Source organism: Labrus bergylta, chromosome 10 (genome assembly GCF_963930695.1).
Source record: "Labrus bergylta chromosome 10, fLabBer1.1, whole genome shotgun sequence".
NCBI classification, from domain to species: domain Eukaryota; kingdom Metazoa; phylum Chordata; class Actinopteri; order Labriformes; family Labridae; genus Labrus; species Labrus bergylta.
Genome location: NC_089204.1, coordinates 23,731,007 through 23,751,934, shown reverse-complemented (window position 1 = coordinate 23,751,934; position 20,928 = coordinate 23,731,007). Strand labels below are relative to the sequence as shown.

General features: G+C 40.7%; 2 protein-coding genes across 4 annotated transcripts in view; one reads left to right on the top strand and one right to left on the bottom strand.

Annotated features, from left to right (window-relative positions):
• The window catches only part of marchf8 (membrane-associated ring finger (C3HC4) 8), a 92,420-nt gene extending 80,207 nt beyond the window's left edge, over window positions 1–12,213 (top strand). For 2 of the 3 annotated variants that reach the window (XM_020648091.3, XM_065959853.1), the window contains 3 exons: window positions 4,017–4,197; window positions 5,197–5,332; window positions 8,589–12,213. In XM_020648091.3, coding sequence (XP_020503747.1) covers window positions 4,017–4,197; window positions 5,197–5,332; window positions 8,589–8,893 — 622 coding nt within the window. In that variant the 3' untranslated portion in view covers window positions 8,894–12,213. Of the gene's footprint in view, window positions 1–4,016; window positions 4,198–5,196; window positions 5,333–7,453; window positions 7,469–8,588 lie in introns of all 3 variants that reach the window. The other variant, XM_065959854.1, reaches the window with a different exon arrangement.
• A 184-nt stretch (window positions 12,214–12,397) lies between these two features.
• Window positions 12,398–20,683, bottom strand: alox5a (arachidonate 5-lipoxygenase a). Its single transcript, XM_020648089.3, has 14 exons — window positions 20,196–20,683; window positions 18,287–18,485; window positions 18,098–18,179; window positions 17,910–18,032; window positions 17,138–17,244; window positions 16,737–16,909; window positions 16,451–16,597; window positions 16,141–16,344; window positions 15,976–16,062; window positions 15,210–15,388; window positions 14,879–15,000; window positions 14,390–14,490; window positions 12,998–13,168; window positions 12,398–12,819 (listed from the first exon to the last, which is right to left on the bottom strand). Exons 1-14 carry the CDS (start codon window positions 20,343–20,345, stop codon window positions 12,640–12,642), a joined length of 2,025 nt encoding a protein of 674 aa, XP_020503745.2. The 5' UTR covers window positions 20,346–20,683; the 3' UTR covers window positions 12,398–12,639.
• Between the last annotated feature and the right edge of the window lie 245 nt (window positions 20,684–20,928).

The following is a 20,928-nucleotide window of genomic DNA, read 5'->3' as shown; positions in this document are numbered from 1 at the left end:
AGCTCTCACATCTGACAATGTGAAGCAGCCACAGCCTGTGTAATTCCTTAACCTTCCTCTGAAAGACACATTTCTTCTTGGCATATTTAATATTCTCCTTTAAGCCAATCATGTCAGCGTTGTAAGACTTGTATACTCAGAGGCGGAAAGGAGGGAAAGGGAGATGGCTTCCAGTGGCGGTGCTGCTATTTGAAATGTGTTTTTCTCTGATCAGCGTGAGCTTAAACTGTTCAGACGGAGAGCAGGAGAGAACAAAATGTTTCATATGTTGCTCTTTGCCCCTTAACACCCATTGAAAATCTGTTTAGCATAAAAGCAAAAACAGCAGATTGGTGTTGAAAAATTCATTGGAAAATAAATACGTAAACATTTCAGGGTGAGGGCGGATAAAGGAATAGCCAGAGGGGGGGAGCGAGTGAAGAGTGCGGAGATCGTCTGAATGCCACAGGAGAGAAGTTAGGAGGAAACAGACAAGAAAGAACAGGAATAAAATGAATGGCTCGCCAGGGCGGCAATGTTGCTGAGCTTGTTTCCCCCCCCTCAGCTTGTTATTTCCCGACTCTCACGTTTTGATGTTGACACACTCCAAAAGCGCCTCTGCCTTCTTTAAATTACTGTTGAGGAGGGTGTGTTTTGGCTGCTCAAGCGTCGCAAATTAAATTTTAACCTCCCTCCCATGCCTCACGGTGCTTGGAAGGTGCAGCAGCTGACACAATTACTCCAAATTTATCTGTGGAATTGCAGGAAGGTTCCTTTGTAAAAACTAAAAGATAACCTGTTTATTTTAATGACAAAGCTGAATTTCTTCATCTCTATTTATTGGATTTTTTCCTAAAAGGACCTCTTGGAGAATTTTGTAGCTGTTGCTAACAAATAAAGCCTCCATAAATCATATATTCCAAGACCCCTTCAGTCTCTTACACTCATGTTGTTACTGCTTTATTTCCCCTGTGGCTCCATGTGGAGGTGTAGGGATTTTTCTGTGGTTATCCCCTCCTACGAGAAAACAAAAAATCCACAGCAACACTAGGATGACATATCAAATCGGTCCATTTCATTTGATATAAGCAAGAGAGTCCTTGTCCCTGGGCTCTGTTTTCGAGTTCTTTAGAGTGTGTGTGGGATGAGAATTTGCAGTTCATCTTGTGATCCATGCAAACAAACACAAACAAAGCATCCCAGCCATAACCGACAGAAAACCACTCTGACTGAGATGTTAATTGTGCTTCTTCTATCCCTTAATCCCCCTCCCTCCACCTCCTCCTGTATTTGAGAAACCCATAGAAATGACCTATTTTTATCCTCCTGTGTTCATATTTGTCGTCTAATCTTGTAACACTCTGGTCAGATCAGTGAAGTCTGGAAAGAGTCGTCTCCTTTCCCGCTAAGATTCTGACATGTGTGGGCACGTGTGGGCACGTGTGGGTGTGCGTGTGTGTGTGTCTTAATGAGTTCTTATCCTCCCATGAACCGGGGTAAACCCCAGCTGAACAGACTCCACTCATCTCCAACACCTTCCTTTATTTATTTCTTCTTCCCCAGAGAGAAGCACCACTGCTCTCTGCATCTCACTCGGGGGGAAAACACAGCAGAAGCAGCTTCTGGTAAAAATGTGTAGAAAAAGAGGATCAGTCTTACACCTTCACTTGTACCCATTAACTATGAAGCCTCTGCAAGGGGCATCATGTGCACTTTATTCTCAACAACAACAGTATTTGCTCCCTTTACAATATCTCTGTTGGTCCATCCTGACCTTTTAATCAAAGGTGTGCAGAGGAGGAACGACAGCAGCTGCTTTTTCTTTCTCGTTGCTCATTCACTGAGGGCCCTGTGGAGTAAACAGCCGAAAGGAAAAACGACTTTCCTTAGATGTTAATGGCTTTAGCTCCTGATTCCTGCCACTGGGGTGTGTGAGTGTGATATTGACCGTATTTGAAGGTAATACGTAGCTTTAATAGCCTTCTCCCGTCCCTCATTTTGTCTCCTCTTGCACCTAAACCTACCCCTCCGAGAAACTGTAGCTGACTTACTAGTGAAAGTGTGGACAACATTTTATACTTTTGTATATGAATCTCCCAGTGTTCGTTTACACGTCGAACCTCTCACGCTTCTGCAACCCTGTAACGTACTGTAATATCATACACTGGGACACGTTTATTATGCTGCTGCAGGGTTCAGTGTAAAACAATCAAAGGAAGAGTAAAGGCAGAGCTTCATTGCTGCACAGCGACAGAATCTCAATATCAAAAGGGCTATAGACTCAAGGCCAAATGCCGAGTGTTAAAAATAATCTCACAGTGCTGATATTGTTGTATCAAAGTCTGAATGATCTTTATTGTCACTATACTAAGTTTAATACTAACTAACTTTTATGGTTAAAACTTTGTGGTTTTTTATGTCTACTGTGAAGTCAGAAGAAACAATATAACAACAAGTAAACACTGCAATAAATAAGGTAACAAATAGAGCTTTAAAAACAACGAGACAACTTTTGCACAAACTTTATTGTGCTGATATTTCGAGTGCTATGTTGTGCTGATATTGCTTGGTACAACATTTCAAATTGTTTGCTATTGCAACTAATGCTTATTTGTATTGTGTGCATTCATCTCTATCTACCATATAAAACACAAACAGTAAAATAAGGTTTCTGTTCCGCTGCTGCTTTAGTGGCCTGTTTGATTCAGAGGTACCGGTCTGGACAAACACAGCGCCTGTTGGCTGGCTGGCAAGCTCTGCCATAAGATATTCTGAAGAGTTGCAATGCATTGTGGGGCAGTTGAGTACGCCCTAGTGAGCTCTCCTATCAGACTGAAATTATGGCCGGTCTCCTGTAGTATACATCCGGGCCCTTTCTTGCATACACAAAACTGCATACTATGAATTCTGAACACACTACATTCTCATTATGTTATTCTTAGCATGAGCAGTGTGAGAGTGTGCAGCCTGACACAGTTTACTGTCAATAATAATGAACTGTATTCAGAACACCTGAAGCAGTGTGATGCAGATACTGAAATGTGGGGGTGTTGTTGTACTCTGTCAGCTCTCATGGCATGCATGCCTTTGTCCAATGGAAATACTTGGCTGGAGTTAACTGTCGTTTATCACCCATAGGAGACAAACACACTCCTCCTCAGAGAAGGTGACTACAGCTCCTGTCCTCCAACCTGTCAGTCAAAGTGCGAGTGGTGATCCTGAAGAGGGAGATAGTCGGCTTTAGCCCAATATTAAAAATCCAATTGGGTTTTTTAACTGAGAAAGACCTGTCCAGCAGTAGCTTTGAGGCAGCAGACACCTAATCGAATGTTCCAGGTGAAAGTATCTGTGCACAGAATATTTTACAGAAGAGGTAGGCATGTACAGAGGTCGAGTACAATTTCACCTGTTTGTGCCAAAGTCCAGGCTTTGCAACAACTAGTACATTTAAGAAGCCTTCAAAACTCAACTAAGGTTAATCTTACATCTGCATTGTTTGACAGACATTGTACTCCTCCTTGTAAAAGATTGCTGCAGGACTGCAGGGTGTCTGAGATTAGATTAGCCGTGTTCAATTTAGTGCTGCCACACTGCACTAACAGATGATTCTTTTCAGAAAATGTCATTTTGAGTTTCAAATGAAGTGCTTTGAATCAAATTATTTTGTCTTGATTGAGCGTATACATGTGGGACATGTGTTATCTTTTGCATTCAGGGTCTTGATATTCTCACATTTTTTGTGAAATTGTATTCCCTCCAGCCATGCATTCTTATATCCGTGGCAATCGTGGGGAATGAGTATTTTGTTAGCACCTTGTCTTATTAAAAGAAACGACTGGAGAGAACAACAAGTTTGCTGACATCTGTCCTCAAAAAGTCAAGTTTTAATGACTTTGGGGAAATATCCGCCAGCCCGGCCTGCCAACTTTTCTCTTTTTGATCTCCTCCTCTTTCCTGTCTTCCTCCTCCTTTTTCAGCTGTCTGTCCTCTGGCAAAGTGTTCACTGTATTTTCTTTTTTTTTTTATGGCTCCCGTAGGATTTGTCACTGTGAAGGGGATGACGAGAGTCCTCTGATCACACCATGCCACTGCACGGGGAGCCTGCGCTTTGTCCACCAGTCCTGTCTGCAGCAGTGGATCAAGAGCTCTGACACGCGTTGCTGTGAGCTCTGCAAATATGAGTTCATCATGGAGACTAAGCTCAAACCGCTGCGCAAGGTAAGACGTAGTTTCTCTATGTAGAGCCAATTAATGTTCATGTCCATTAATTCAGTCTCAGCTGATAAACTCAGCCTGTGGTTGCGGCTCTGTGAGCTCACATCACTCCTTCATTATGTAGCTAAAATGCCAAAAGCTGTCTCCAATCTGTCTGGAAGATAACACAGCCATGACTCTGAGCTTTGATGCTGTTTTTATAAGCGGAACCAGTTGAAGGGGTCTGGGGGATGGGGGTTGTGATTCATTTCAAACGGTTTGTAGGCATCACACTTTCATTAAAGTTTCTTATCAATCGCTGTGGCCTGGAGATAGGAGGACACTCTAATTAAAATTCCTCCGCCCTTCATTAGCTGCACATAAGGCCTTAAACAAATGCTCTGCTGTTAATAGCTTCGGATTCCCACCGGTGTACATTGGAAATCTAAAGCATGCAGCAAAATTCAAGATGAGATGTTGATCCTGGTGTGAAGGGTTTTTGTTTCATCAAAGGATGCTTGGAACCGTCTCACACTCGACGCCTACTCCTTGTCATAATGACCCTGCAATTGTGCCCTTTCACAGCCGAATAATGCATTAGCGAGGCCATACAGTACAGCTGGTGTGTTTTGCTCATATGGCTGGGCTCATTTTCTTGATTATGCATTGTGAAGAATGAGACAGACAAAGTAACATGTCCTTTGTGTGCTGGATTACGCCACTTCTCTTCTCTAGCTTACTCACCCTACCAAGAACCATATGCATTATTGGATTCTAATTAGAGTAAATCGTCTACATCAGTTATTAAACCAACACTGGGCTTTTCTGAGGGTTGAGTTAAACTGCAAAATGTCCTTAACATCAGAACTTTCCTGACTCGACCTTGATGCCGAATAATGACAATCATTGACTTTCAGAGAGCGGCCGTATTTAACGGTTAACCATTTCCTTCATTGGTTTCTGTGTGTTGATTAATTTTTTTCATGACCTTGCGTCCTTCCCTTTTTTTCCTTTCTGCCGCAGTGGGAGAAGCTACAGATGACGGCGAGCGAGAGAAGGAAGATCATCTGTTCGGTCACGTTCCACGTCATCGCAATCACCTGCGTGGTGTGGTCGCTCTACGTTCTCATCGACAGAACGGCAGACGAAATCAGACGAGGTCAGCACAGCCTCAGACACACACACATTCAGCGTAACGCAACATCATTCTGTGCTTGATTTAGTGTTTTGTAAGATGTCATTCATTTATCCCCAACCTGCCAAGTCATTCATGCACAGTTTAATTACTAATCTGCACATCTAAAGTGTAAGTCAATGTTGTGAGTGTCAAGTGTGAGTGGTGTGAAATGTTCTCTTAAGACTGGAGTATATGTGGGCGTAATTCACTCACAGGAGTTCAGTGGACACCGAACAAATAAGAGAGTGCCATGATCATTTTCTAGCTGTGAGATTTTTGGACTTTAAATTTATTCCCCTTTGATTTCAGACCTGTAGTCCATGAAAGAGGAAATTGAGAGATAAAAGAAATGGAGGGAAGAGACTTAAAAAAGTAGATGTAACATCTGTGGCTGTTAGATGTTGTTAGAGATTTAGACTTTTAGGGCTGAGGTGATTCTGCTTCATTCCTCTTCAAGAGGCTTAGAGCAGATTCTCTGTGCGTGCTGTGAATCAAAATGACTGTGTTTAAAGTCGAGTTGAGCATAGCCTTGTAATTGACTTTAGGTCTATATAATGATAAGAGCGTGTAAGTTTGTGTGAATAATTATAACACTATGTGATTGTGTGTGTGGGTGCACGGGTTATAACACATAAAGCTGATGAAACTTAGGGTAAAAGGTCTGAAAGCAGTTTGGTGCTTCAGCTATAACTGGACACATTACTGTAGCTTTTAAGGTGAATTAAAACACAGAGTGAACTTAGATGTTAATTTCTGTGAGGCTTAAAAGAATAGACTATTTTCTTACACCTTTTTTTTTAGTTAATTATCTTTTGTCAAAAGTTTGATGAGAAGATTGATATAAATCATGTGTAGGTTAAATCTGTAGCTACAGTTAGCTTAGGTTAGCATAGATACAGAAAACAGCTATCCTGACTGAGCCCAAAAGAAACCAAACTTTACCTAACAGTGCATCTAAAGAACACTAACAAATATATCTTGATGGTTTTATCTTGACAAAAGTGTAAAACTCTTGTGGGTTTATGTGGTGCTTTTTTAAGAATATTTTATGGTTGGTAACGCTTCTCTTTAGGCTTGTCACTGTGAATTTTCAGGCAACTAAAAGACATTTTGGGACAGTTAAACCAAGTGAGATGTAAGCTGTAAATTAATAATTAGCTTAAGACGTGCGGACAGATTTATGTTGTTACCTTTGGAGAGAATCAGGCTAGCTGTCTCTCTTTCCAGTTTCCAGTCGTAGGTCTAAGCTAAGAGATCGCTTGCTGTAACTTCATGTTTAGTTTGCTATACTAAACTATACTGGGCCAAAAATAAGCATTGTGACACTTGTTACTGCACAGCCTCACTGTTCTCTTTCATTTCTTGTCCCATAGCTTTTTTCTAAACTTTAACCTGTGACTGCTACAGACTTTGAATGCTACAGAATATTATTTAGCGGGTGGTCAGAAGGGCGACTAAAACCTTTAATATTCAGAATAACAGGAGCCCTGACTTCACATTTTAAACCCTTTTTGCAGCCCCTTGTATCATGGCTGCATCCATCTTGACCGAAGCAGAGTCTGAGTTACAGACAGATTGCTCTGCTCTAGCCACGCGGCTCTCACTGCCCGGGTTAAAAATGGAGATGGCTGCTTTGATGATGAGCTGATGTATCATCGGCTGGCTCTTCATGTGCGGACACTCTTTTCGTCTTGGCATGTTTGGTGCTTTAGAGATGGTGTACAGATGGAAGAGCAAGCTGTGCCTGTTTAGCCCAACCTGATGATTCACACTTGTTAGAGTCCCAGAGGGCTGTCAGGTTCAATCACCATGGTGATACCAACTAGTTTTTACCAGGCCTGCTTGTCTTCTGCCAAGTCTCAAAAGAACCTTGGCTATTTTTTATCTCTCAATTAGATCACAAAGATTACAGCAAAGTGAAATGTATTTAATGTTTATTCTGAATTTGTTAAGCAGATTTGATGTTTATGATTTACATGATCCTAAAGAGTGCAACTATGATTTTTAAAATCTATTTAAAAATTTCTGGGCTTTGCCTTTTCTTTCAATCTGTTTGTGTGTCTTTGGTAATACATGATACTTACACTTTCTTCACTCATGCAGACGGAAGAATCCCAGGTAAACATTTCCACTTTAACCTTTGACTTTAAATTGTGTTCCCCCACCCCCCCCACCCCCGTCAGCCTTTGTCGTCTGTCAGCTGTATCCGGTTCTTTTCTGACTGCTCTCTACACCCTTTTCCTTCCCTTTCCCTGTGCCTTGATTTCAGGATGTAAATATTCATTCTTCACCCCAAATAGGCCTGTAACAGTCACTCCACACAACACTGGAAGTTCAGCCTAACAAATGCAGAACGACCGAATGAAGGAACAGGCTGTGATCATATTTTGTGACTGAGGGATTTGATTATAAGAAACCTCACAACCTCTTTCTTTCCTTTTCTTAGACCACAGTTCTCCCTATGAGTTTTTGTTTTGGATGATGCGGCTGGTTATCAATATTTGCAAATTGCAGTTTTCTTCCCCCCTACTTTGGGGGATGAAAGCGATTGGTGTGTCAGGATTTATGCAACTTTCAAATATGCTGCAATGCCTGTAAGGCCGTAGAAATGTTTTTTGCACAGTTAAGCAAATACACAAAGGCTCACATTTAGTAAAACCTTGGCGTTATGAGCACTTTGGGGCAGTTATGTGTGTCTTTTTCTTATTCGTAGTTACTTTGGAGGAATTTTATGCCTGAATAGGACAGCAACGTCGAAAGATGACATGATAATTTGGGGAATGGCATGGAAACGATTACCCTTCCTGGATCAGTCCACTATGGCACCCTCCTCTTCTTTATTTATGTTGCTTCAGCATGGAAACAAAAATGCAAACCTGCTTGAATTAGATATTATACACCATGTCAGCTTTTATTGATGTTATTAAATGAATGGAGTGATATGTGCAGAATGATTAGAAAAGGCATATAATCCCATTATTTAAAATTAAGTTTATAAGGTTATATTAGTGTATTTTCTTAAATGGCAGTCAAGAAAAATGTCTATGGTTAGAAAAGAGATGGGAATTTCTGTTTTTTTTTTTTTTTTTTTTTTTATCATATAGTGAATCAAATCAGGAAACTATCAAGTAAAATCGAATCATTTCCAAACTTATTAGAATTTTTTCTTGAACACTTTTTTTAATTTTCTGTGTTTGACTCACGGATGTTTTTCTTGTTTGTGTTTTCTGTCCCTCAGGGGTCACGGACTGGCCTTTCTGGACCAAGCTGGTGGTGGTGGCGATCGGCTTCACAGGTGGACTGGTGTTCATGTACGTCCAGTGCAAAGTCTACATCCATCTATGGAGGAGACTCAAGGCTTACAACCGGGTCATCTACGTCCAGAACCGGCCCGACACGTGTAAAAAGCTGGCGCTGGAGAAGCCCCCTCTTCTGGAGCCGAGTCTTGAGAACAAGGAAGCGCTGGTCCCCGCCCAGTCGGACACAAACTCCTCCCAGTACACAGAGACAGAGGACTACAGTATGGAGGTGCTCCATGTCTGACCACGCAGTCCATCCTCATAAACACAAACAAACAGGCCCAGAGGGAGGACCAGTGGATGTGGAAATGCTCTTAAACTGAGGAACAAGCCGACACTCCCCCTCCTCTGATCCCGCATCCTCCCCTGGTCAAGTTATAAACCCACAACTCTGCCAGAGACCACCAGACCAGGACTATCTTCTTCAATCAACATCCCTCTTGCCAGATTTGATTCCTCCCTCCACACTGCCTCCTCTTTCCTCTTCCCAGGACTGGACTGTTTTTACGGACTTCTGTAAATGTCTGAAGAGGCCTGGGGCACACCACTCTATAAACACAACACACACACACACACACACACACACACACACACACACACACACACACACACACACACACACACACACACACACACACAAACTCAACCATACAACGCACACATTTCAGTGTTCACCTCTGGGAGAGCAGGACTGAGACAGATAGACTCAAAATTAGCTCCAGAGGGCTACACGTCTCTGATGTGTGGTTTGTTTACTTGTGGGTTTTTGTTAGATTTGTTCGTTTTTACCTCCTGTGAGTCTCGGGCTAACCTGCCATGGATCAGTATGTAGCGCCACGCATCGGATCTCTGGAACAATCCACCCACTGCCATCTCTGCGTCGGTGTGTCGACCCTGGGCTGGTCTGGATCGGACCAGGCCTTGATCTGGACATGCATTGAAGCACTTTTGTTTTTTTTAGTTACATGAACAAACACCCTCCCTTCCTCTTGATCATTTTTGTTTCTTTAATATGGTTTAAGTCTTACTTATTTGACTTTGCATTCCCTCGTACGCACATCCCTTCCATGGATGACAAAAAAGGAAATGGGGTCAAAGAAAGGAATCATGTTGAAAGAAAGACGTGTGTGTTGTCCGTCAAAATAGAAAAAAAAAGGTTTTGAATACGACATCAGGCTAATGAATCTAATGCAGAAAAAGGAAAATCCAGCCACATGACTTCTCTACCCCAACATGAACTTTCTGAAGGCTTTGAGAATGTAAACTTTTTAAAAAAAAAAAGATTAAAAAAACAATAAAACTTGAAAAAATAATAATAATCAAACAACATTTTTTTACTGGTCAAAGGAAGTTACGAGATAACTTCCGTGTCTTGAGATCATAACGAGAGCCTTTTGGCATAAACAGCGTCGCTCATGTTTTTCTATCATGTGAATGACACAGTATTTACAGAGTGATATTCCCCGTGCAGTTTTTAATATGTCTGATTTGTTTGCTTCGTCACGGGATACGCTTTGAGAAATCCACAGCTGCCTATTTTAGTGCGCCCTCCAAGAGCTTCCATCATGCAGGCGGTGCATCGATTGGCCTCTGACAGATAGTCACAGTCTGTGTGTGTTTTTACATTTGAATGCTTCTGGCAAAACTTTCACTCTGAAGGTCAGAAAACACATTTACAATCAGTCTCCTCAACTGGATTGACACTCTTCAGCACAGTGTTTTCTAAGATATCCGATGTTTGTATTGGGGAGCGTGTCAGACAAGCAGAAGTCTCAGCTTCACCAATAGAGAAGTAAGAGAAGTGTTTCATAGCTTTTATTTCCAAGATAGATGCAATGTGTCCTCTCATTTGAGTGTTTTCTCACATTTACCCATATGTTGTTTAAATAAGCCAAACTGTTACAGCTTTTCTTTTATAAAAACAAAGCACACATACAGAAAATGCAACGTTTCAGCATGCAAGAAGTTTTGATGTTTTCTCCACATTCATCGACAAACAAAACCTTCAATTTGAATTTAAAATGCTCCATCCTAACATGCTACCTGTGACAGACAAACAGTAGGCCTCAGATGTGAGCTGACTGGAGCTCCCCCTGCTGGTGTGGAGCTGGATGTGCACTTTCATAAAGGCAGCAGTGGATTTCTCAGGGCGATAAAGTGTTTTGTGCTTACAGTCATTGTAAGTGCTTTTTGTGTACGTGGGAGCACAGCGATGCCGGGCTCATGTTGAGTCTCACAGCCATTCCAGCAGCACACATACACACACGCACACACACACATTTTTAAAAACTGTCTTTGATACCAGTATACTGTCTGTGTGAACAACAACAAAGGTCCAACAAACGTACCCGACAATTACTGCTCAGCAGCAGCAATAAGTGAAATCTGCGCTTTGGTTTTTTGCGACATTGCAAACTGTACTTGTGTATTAGCCCCTTTGCGACATGAGATCTGGAGTCTAATATGATTTAAATAACTGATTTGAGCCGAGGGAATTGTTGTGTGTCAAGTTGGATTAAGACCTAGTAAAGAGAAGCTTCTCTGAAACTTCATTACCCATGAGGCTCAGTGCAATTAGACAGATAAAAAAGTGCAATTACCCTTTTGTTGTTATTCTATTCTGTAGTTATGTAACAGTGTTTAGTGTCCAGGATGTCATCTGGGGGAGATGATTATTTCTTCACTCTTGTGTTGTATTTATTTTTCAATGAGAAAAGTACAATTTGTTCATAAAAAAAAACAAAACCCTTTCAACGGTAATTTTATGCAACTTACACTTTATTTGATTCCCAGGCATTAATACAAGAAATCACTTTCACATTTTGTTCTGCACTTTATCATTCAGATATTGGAGTAATTAATTAGCTCGTATTCTCATTTGAATGTGAATATCTGCTTTTCTTTTTCCCTTCTTTTTAATGTCTTGATGAGTTTAGTATTAAATAAACAAAATATAGACATTAAGCTTCAGCATTTCATTTGACAAATAATATTTTATACATAAAAACAACGTGGCATATTTAGTTTCCTTGACATAGAAGATTTGTTTGTATTTTCTTCTCATAGGAGCTGGCTCCTTTCATGAAGTCTGAGAAAGACGTTTTTATGTCCCGATGACGACTGAAACCACGTTAGCAGGCGTGCGCCTCTCTGAGAGCAGTTTTTTCTTTCTTCTCTCATTTCTAAGGGTCTCCATCAGCATGAATTGATTTCTCCAGTGTAAAATTCAGTCAGCCTGACTGTCCCATCGCTTTGGATTGAAGTCTAGACTTTTCTGCGTCTCTACCTTGTTGCTTAATCGTGTCTGGGAAGAGTGTAACTTGCATAAAGCTACATTTGTTTACTACTGACTGGACTTGAACATATATGACTGTTTCCCTGTCTTATGATATCATTCCACAAGTTTGTCTGTGAGTTTTCTTTGGAATAGTAACTGTAAAGAATTTGGTATAAAGTACTTATGTTTTTAAAAAGAAATATTGATGTGTTTTCAGTTTAATTTCCCATTTGAACAAAGTATGTAGAATTAAAAGAACAACCAAATAAAAATTAAGTTACTTTTAATGCTTTGTTTTTGTTTTTTTCTCATGAATGCTCAGTTAGACGTGTTCTTGATCTAAATTGTGTTGTGAGAGGTTTTACTAATGAAGTAGATTTGAGGCATGAGTATTATCAGATGAAGGGCGTTGTCATTTTAAATCGGGGGTTGCTGATATTTTTGTGCAAATAGAAACACACAGACAGCAAGTACCAATGAAAACATTTTAATTTTCACATCCATTTGCCTCAATTTTTAACCAAGGTTTCCAAAAGACAAAAAGAAATGAATAAGTGAAAACAGTTTGCAATTAAGCAACATTCAAATATATGGACGTATCAAGTTCAATTTAAAAAGCAAATCTGAAGAGCTCGTTAACATCTGCTGTCTCTTACAAAGTACAGAGAAGAAAACATGGCGACCCCAACACCCCAGAAAGTGGTTTCTATATCTCAAACTGCAACACTGTTCGGGATTTTATCAGGAGACATGTTGTAGTAAGGCAGCCTCTTCCCCTCGTTCCTCTTCTTGATGTCGTTGGTTATTTCTGCCAGCTCCTTCCTGAATTTCTCCATGGCCGCCTTCACTCGCTTCTCTATGAAGTGCTCATCAAGGTACATGCCCAGGTACAGCTGCAGGCGGAGAGGGGGGAAGGTGATTCAGCCCAGAGGCACACAGCAGGGACAGAGAAACACAAGTCAAAGTGAAGGGAAGCTTCTTGGGGAGTCAGAAATGTACAGTTTGTACAGAACTTGGTCTCCAATGAGCTGTGTAAGTATACAGAATGATTGCTTGGTTTCTTCTCCATACCTCGTTCTCCTGGTACTGGCTGAGGGCCCAGACGGCCCCGAGGTGCCAGCTGGAGCGACCACGATCAGGGAGGCTCTCAATGATCAAGTTCACATTAGCTAAACCCTTCTTGTTGGGCGGGGGTTTTCGCATAGTAGATGGAGCGTTGGGGATCCAGGAACACCAGTCGTACTACAAACAATCACAAACATGCAGCATGCACTTCATTTTTACAAACAAGAACAGAAGACGTTTGTTTTATGAGCTGATACCTCAAAGTGTTATTTCTCAGATGACTCATGGATGAATGGGGGAAACTTGGAATAAAATCCTAAAAAGAAGTTAAGAAGAAATCGTATTTTTGACGCTTTCACTTCAGCAGGATTTTGTATAAAGGCTTGCGGAGTGTTTTAAAACAGTTCTAGTTTTTTTTTAAACTTAGTCCACTGATGAAAGTGTTTCCAACATTACTCTGTAATGTGAGCACACATAAACCATTTTCCTTTATATGGAAACAATGTTGAATAATGCATCTGCAAGACTTCAGCAACAATTGTAAATCAACTATCTAGTTTTTATGATATTTCCCACTTTTAAAGCGGTCTTAGAAAACAACATCATGGAGCTGTATTCACAAAGCTTCCTCAGAAGAGCTGCTCCTAGTGACACATTCTAACAACATTTGTAGACTCAGAAATAAGAATTTCCACTTAAATTTAAGACTAGGTCCTTAAAAAGATCAAAGTTATTCACAAAGCATCTTAGGTTTAAGGGAACTGCTGAGGTGTAAAACTGTTAGGAGTAGTGAGGAGGACTTTTAACAGGCTGGAGAGTTTCACCAAACACTGAATGAAAAATGTTCTTATTGAATCATAGCTTAAGTAGACATTTCAATCCGGAAATGCACGGTGAGTCTCTCTAAATGTGTTTCACTCCACAGGTGACTCTAATCACTAGTTAGAGGCTCTTTGATGTAACTCTCAGCAGGTGAAGAGGCGGCTGCACAAGTGGACATATGTGTTTCAAATGTCATTTCAAAGTACAGCTTACAATTAATTCAACAGAGAAGTTGATGTCATAAGGTTCATATGAACACAATGTCTGAACAGATTCCATGATTAGGCCTAATCAATTTCACTGTCTGTGCTTGCCCATTATCACTAAGAGAGCACTTTTTTCTACATTTATTGGATCAACCAATCACAGCTTCTGAACGATTATAATACAAAGCAATGGTGTCAACCGCACCTCCTCATTAAGATAAAAGTTTCTGCCTCTTCCTCGCTCAGAGTTGCTCTATGAATGTTTCTAAATGACTCCTTGCTAGGATTTTTTTTAAAAGCTAAGTTATGAGCTCTCTGAGAGTTTTCTCAGTTTTTGTGAATACCAGGCTGCTGATGTTCTTTAACTCACCTGTCCGAAGTTGACAGCTGCATGTTGTGCTGAAGCGGTGAACACGACAACGGTCAGATACTCCGCCAGCTCCTCGCGTGATTTCAGGGACTTTGGAAACTCTGTGCACAGATTGTAGGCGGTCCGAAATAAGAAAACGAGCTTTAATCTTTGCATAAACCCACATTTTGACAAGCCTTGCTGTGAAATATGTCCTTGCACAATAATGGACAAACGCAGGAAGGGGGATTACAACACAGGAGCTCAGGAAGTGACACCACACTGTGACTCCTGTGGCTTCTTGTCATCAGCCTCAAACCATTCGTCTATGACAGAACAGATATGAATTTGAAATGCTGTCTGTTCACTGTCACACCTGTCTCCTCCAGAAAAATCCTACCCTTCTGAGATGCTGAGGAGGAGTGAGCTGCTTCTCTTCATGGAAAGTCACATTGGTATGTTGTTGCAGAGGCAGAATAATGAAATCGGATGTCTGTAATATGTACTCACCACAGTGGTCAAAGTCCTGCATACCGAAGCTGCACACGTCTTTGATGAAGGCCTGGATTTCTTCATCTTCCTGCATCATCTCATCGCTGGTGTAGTAGATGTGCACCACATCGGACACAAAGCTGTCAGAAAGAAAGCAGGTAGGCTGAAATAATAAACTATAACTTCTCTTTCTTTCAAATGTTGTTACTCTCTCAATAGCAATGTTCCCTCCCTTATCGTCCTGTGTGTGACTGTTTTTCTTTTCAGCAAGCATGCAAAATTTCAAAATCAGAGTGACGTAATATTTTTTTTTTTTTTGTGGTATTTACACGTAATGGCTGTTCCTCACCTCTTTGTGGCTTCCCACACCCTGTAGCCGTCGTCTCTGTAGAAATATGTCGGCAGCTCATCCTTCTTGTCCACGCCGCGGGACTTGATCATATCCGGGAAGCACAGAGACCTGAAGGTCAGAGACTTCATGGCCTTTTGAATCAGCTGGACGTGACCACCTCCACCTGTTGCGTTTGCCTCAAAGAGGATGGAAGAGATGCAACATCATCAGATTTACTTCTGCAGCTCATTGTGTGATTTTGTTCTTTGTTAATATCTGCATGAGATTGTGTGTCCATTTCTGGCTATATAGACCTATGAATGTCAGATATGTAGGTGAATACTTTTAGGGAATTTACTGCTTTTTACAAGATTTTTTGTTATCTGTTGATTTTTAAGATATTCTTTGAATAGGGTCAGATACATAAAGTTATACATCATCTGCATAGAGAGATAATCTTTGCTTGACTTCACCTGTATGAATTCGACTTATTGATAACAATGACTTGAGAGTGATGGATAGGGCTCTGATGCAAACAGAGATGGACTGATTTTCTTTAATGACCTGTCTCCTCACAAAGGATGTGCGCTCACTGACATGCTGATGTCTGAATGCTGCTGCTCACTCTGTTTCTCCATTTGTTTTGCGCTTATTATATGATGTGGCAGGCTGTAAACCAGACGTTTTTTCTTGAAATAATTTGTCAGAAAAAATAATGGCTATGCTTAGTTTTTCAAATTGCCCGTTATATTTGTTCTCCTCTTCAATAAATTCACAAGCTCACCTTGTCAAAGATGCCACACTTACAGATGAGCTGCTCTCTGGCCTTGGTGTTGATGGCGATGGTGAAACGAATGTGTGGGATAAGAAGCTGAGGGAAGGAAAGTCCATCAGTCCAATCTTCAATCATAGATTGAACAATCTTTTATTTTGCATGTCAGAGTTGTACCTTATACACCGGGTGAACTGCAGGGAGCTGCCTGTACATGGCAATAGCAAACACCTCCGTTATCAGATGAGTCCTGAGCAGGTGGGTGACTGTCTGGTGGTACTGGAAGTCAGCTGAACGGACCCAGACCTTAGCCAGCAGCCAATCGTACTCACCGTCAGTGGGCAGGAAGATCGGCGTATCCTCACCTGGAGTCTGACCCAGCTGGAGAAGTCAGCAGAGGCAGGAAAAGGAAATCAAATTGATTCATACTGTAGAAAAAAAAGTATGATTTCCTTAAAAATAAAACAGCAGCTTAATATCATAGCACCTGTATGGCTATGGGCAGGATCTTGTTCTTAGCGTTCTTGTATAGCAGACAGATGGGAGCTGCCAGGTACTGCAGTGTGCAGGGGTCTGTGGTGTTTGCACTGATGCCGTCTAACAGCTCATAGTCCACTATGTAGACGTTACCTGCCTGGGGCCAGAACATTGATTTACATTAAACATTATTGGGGGAATTAAAACAAGCAGTGATTTAAGGACTATTTCTTGGCTGACTGTAAAAGTATGTAGCTTACAGTTTAAAATATATCCAAAGAAACTGTGATGTATACCTTTATTTCCTCCTCCAGAGTCATCTCTCTCTCCAGACTGACAGAAACCATCTTGTGAGTGACAGGAAACTTGTCGGGAAGTTTTGTGCACTTTTGGATCAATACGGGGTTGCAACCATTCAGGAACTGGTACCCGAACATGAAGTCCTCCTTCCAGTGTTGCATCACATACTCTGGATTTGATCAAATACATTAAAGATTCATCCTCATTGCACGCATACTTTTTCACTCAAATCTCTAAACACACTTTACTTTTAAACACAAACATATATTTCTCTGACTCTGACTAACACTCGTAAACACATATTTTGTTTCACTTTGCAAACTGAATTCAAACTCCTGCATGAATATTTTAACAGTGAAAACACATCCTCTTATTGATCAATCAAATAGGAACTAACCTGAGATCGTGTTTTTGATTCTGACAAAGATTTTCTCGAAGTCTCCTATGTCGCTCCAGGAGGACTGGAACATGTGCATGAAACTGTTCACAAACAGGTTCTCTATTCTGCAAACCACATGAACATCGTCAGCATCCTTCTCATCATTCTCTACCACATCATCAGAATCATTTCAGTCACGCTATTCACATAAGAAAAGTGAAATCTGATGTATTTTTCTGTACTTGAAAACACTGCAATACACAAGAAGAAAAGAGTGGTGTCACTTTAAGTAATGTTGTCCAGATAATGAAGTTATACGTGTTTGTTTTTGCAGCAAATGCACTTCGAAAAGATTATGTGCACAAAGATGCAACATCTCTGTCACAGCCTTGAAGCTCACTCTGTAAAATGACCCAAATCATTTTCAATCTCAGACATCATCACACATCATTTTCAGATATGTTTCATGTTAAAAGCATTAGGCTTTGTTGAGAAGTAATAATACTAACATACAGCAGGAAACAGCTTCCCTTTGAACTGTTTGTTTTGCTGTATCTATCTGCAAGAACATGCCATGCAAATGTTCCCTGGTGATGAACACACAATGAAGCATTTGTTTTTCCAGGTAATCAGGAGAGCAGAAAATAGAATGACGTTATCAGGCTGCAGCCCGACATCAGATCATGGCATCTGGAAAGTTTTGCATTGAAAAGCACCTTTTGATAAAGTACGCTGACGCCCAACGACCGTAAACCTGTCACACTGTATTACTGTTGGAGGGAGCACTTACGCCTTACTGTAGTTCAGAATAAAATCCACTCCCTTCTCACTGTCAAACTGGATGTCCAGGGGCAATTCACTGTGTCTGTTAGCATCTATGCTCAATGGAAAGCCTGGCTGCCACTCCTTCCACCTGTAGAAGAGAGCAGAGATGTTAGAGAGCAGCCTCTTTTAATGTCACATGCAGAATAATCTTACCTGTAGGTTTTCCTCCTCATGTCCAGCTCTTTTAGTCTGTGCTGCTTCAACAAGCTGATCTTATCATCCTGTGGCAGATGTGCTACAACAGACACAAGACAGAGTGAGGGATAGAGCGGAGCTGGAGCACCTTGTGATGATGAAAAAAAAAGAGGAGACAGACAGATATTTAGAGTGAATGATTTCTACCTCTTCCATCCCGCAGCACCACCTCCTTGTCGCCCACCAGCCAGCAGAAGCAGGGGAACTCAATGTATTCTCCAGACGGGGTCTTGACTGTGATGTACCTGCAGTACCAGTCATCCTGCACCCAGTACTTGTTCTTCTCAATCTTCACCAACACAATATCACCCAGGTCCTCACCGACCCTCACGTCATAGGCGTCCACCTGTAAATGTGATTAGTAGAAAAGTTATTAACTATCATGTGAATATTTTCATTTTTGACCAATCTCTTCCACATGTATTTGAAAATATGAAAATCACAGCCAGAATCCAGAGTGAAACAAGATGTTTAAAAACAGACAAAAAATGTTTCAAGAACATGTTATCTTAAAATGATAAATTACATTTTTAACTAGTAAAATTTAAAAGAGATTGTACATTGGCTTATAAATAAATGGACAAAGACTCGGTTGAGTCTAAACGCGTGGACACGTCCCTGTTTGATGAAATGTTTTTATACTTTCAGTTTAGACTGCCTTTCTCCACAATGACCTTTGTGTGCACCCGATTCCTCCACGTTTGACCCAGTGCAGCATTCACTGCAACCTTTTTCCTTTTTCATGAGAATGTGTACACTCTTTTGATTATTTACAAGTTTTCTTTGTTCACCACTTTTTATGTTAGTAGAAGTGAGCTTGATGGACTTTAATTAACGTTAAATCATGTTATAATAAAACTGTGCTATTAAAAATTGTTTTATATTTTAGTCTGAAGTTTGAAGTTTGCTTTTGATAAAAGGTAGGGAAATATTTAAAAGCAGTTGCAAATGACAGCACCTGTGAGGAGTTTTAGCTGGTTATGAGAATGACTAAAATGTACACTGATGCCTCTTTATTATCTTCAAAAGCAAACAAGACCATGAGCATAACGATCCACAGTGTCTATACGGTGTGATTCTCATGTCTGAAAGCACTGTGGAGGTAGTTGTCGAAAAAAGCAGGGTGATATGTTTCTTGTTTAAAAAAAACCTTTACTTTTACATGAATAGGACATAATCAGTAGGTACCATTTTGTCCACACGGGGGCGCCAAAATCGACACAAATCGAAAGTTTGTCACAGAAGCTTCAACTTATAATTTACCAACTCTATAAGAATTTTGTTTTTAATTCATTCGACATTCAATTTGTAAGATCAGCCTTTTATTATTTTTGACAGCTTTCTTGTGTATTTTCTTTAATGCTTTCATATTCACACAGATCTATTGTAAAACACTATGAGGTAACAAAGCTGCTGTGTACATAACCTCACCTCCTGGGGGCTCAAGCTTTAGCTGTGCAGCCCCCACCCCCAGACTCACACCTGTCTCTGGAACTCTGTCCCACCAAACATCTGTGACATTAACTCTCTCCCCACCTTCAAATCACAGCTCACACACCTTTTTAGATTAGCTTATTCTGTCTGACTATGCACTTCTTAATATTGCTGTTTTTGTTTGTATCTATTTGATTGTTCTTGTTTTTAATTATTGTTTGACTGCTGTGTCTGTAAGGAGGACCTTGAGTGATGTGAGAGGCGCCCATGAATAATATGCATTATTATTACTATTATTAGTAATTTGCCTAATTTGACTGAAAGAAACAGCAGCTATAAACAAACCTTCAAACGGATAAACTTTAACTTGAAAGAATATCCTACATAAAAAGGCTGTTGATGATTTTTCAATTCATGTTTACAGGAGCCAACAGGTTGTCAGTTAAAGAAGAAGTCAAAAAGGGAACAAGTTTCGTTTGAACTCAATACACTGTAATAAAATCTGTTGTTACTACTTCCTCTTTAACAATCTGGATACACCTGCAGTTTATGTGCAGTTTTTGATGCTGATCATCCATTTAAAAAAAGAAAACTCATCTCACTTCGGCAGTGGACAACTTACCGCCCCCCTCTCAAAGTCATTGTAGAGAGGTTTATCCAGCAGTGTCCGCTCACTGCATCGCTCCGTGCCAATCAGTGTGATGTAGATGTAGTCGTCTGTACCTGCGAACCACTGGCTCCCTGTGGACACAGTCACTGTGTAAACGGGCATGGTGGTCACACAAGACAAAGGGGACTCCAAGAGTGTCCAAAAATCTGCAAAAAAATCCCAGTAAATGAAGTCTCGCCTTCTTGCTCAAAACGATTTCTTCCTCTGATGTATTCTTCTTGCACAAACAGCAAGAACATGTGTAACGGTGCAGAAGAGGGACTTGCAAAACAGTAGAGAAGCTCTCACCTCTGAGTGTTAGGAGGAGTGATCGCCTCCCTTGTGCTGTAAATGAGGTCACAACACAATACGGCTGTCCTACCTTGGTGTGTTATCAAGGGAGATTTTTTTGTCGTTCATTTATGTGGGTGATATCAAATTCATTCTCTTTGTTTGCAAACAACTAGTGGTTTCCGTTTAAAAAGATGGACTACAAGTATGTCCGTCATGGCAAATTAAAACACATGGTTTTAAATAGGGCAGTCTAACTGTATTTTACTCATAATGTGGAAATGAAATACAGCAAGGACCACATACACCTTTCACACATGATATTTAACAGTCAAATCAGGGCATGGCATCAGAAAACAACAGCTAGTGTATTCCAGTTCAGTTAAATAAAATGCAAATGCATCACATCGTCAAA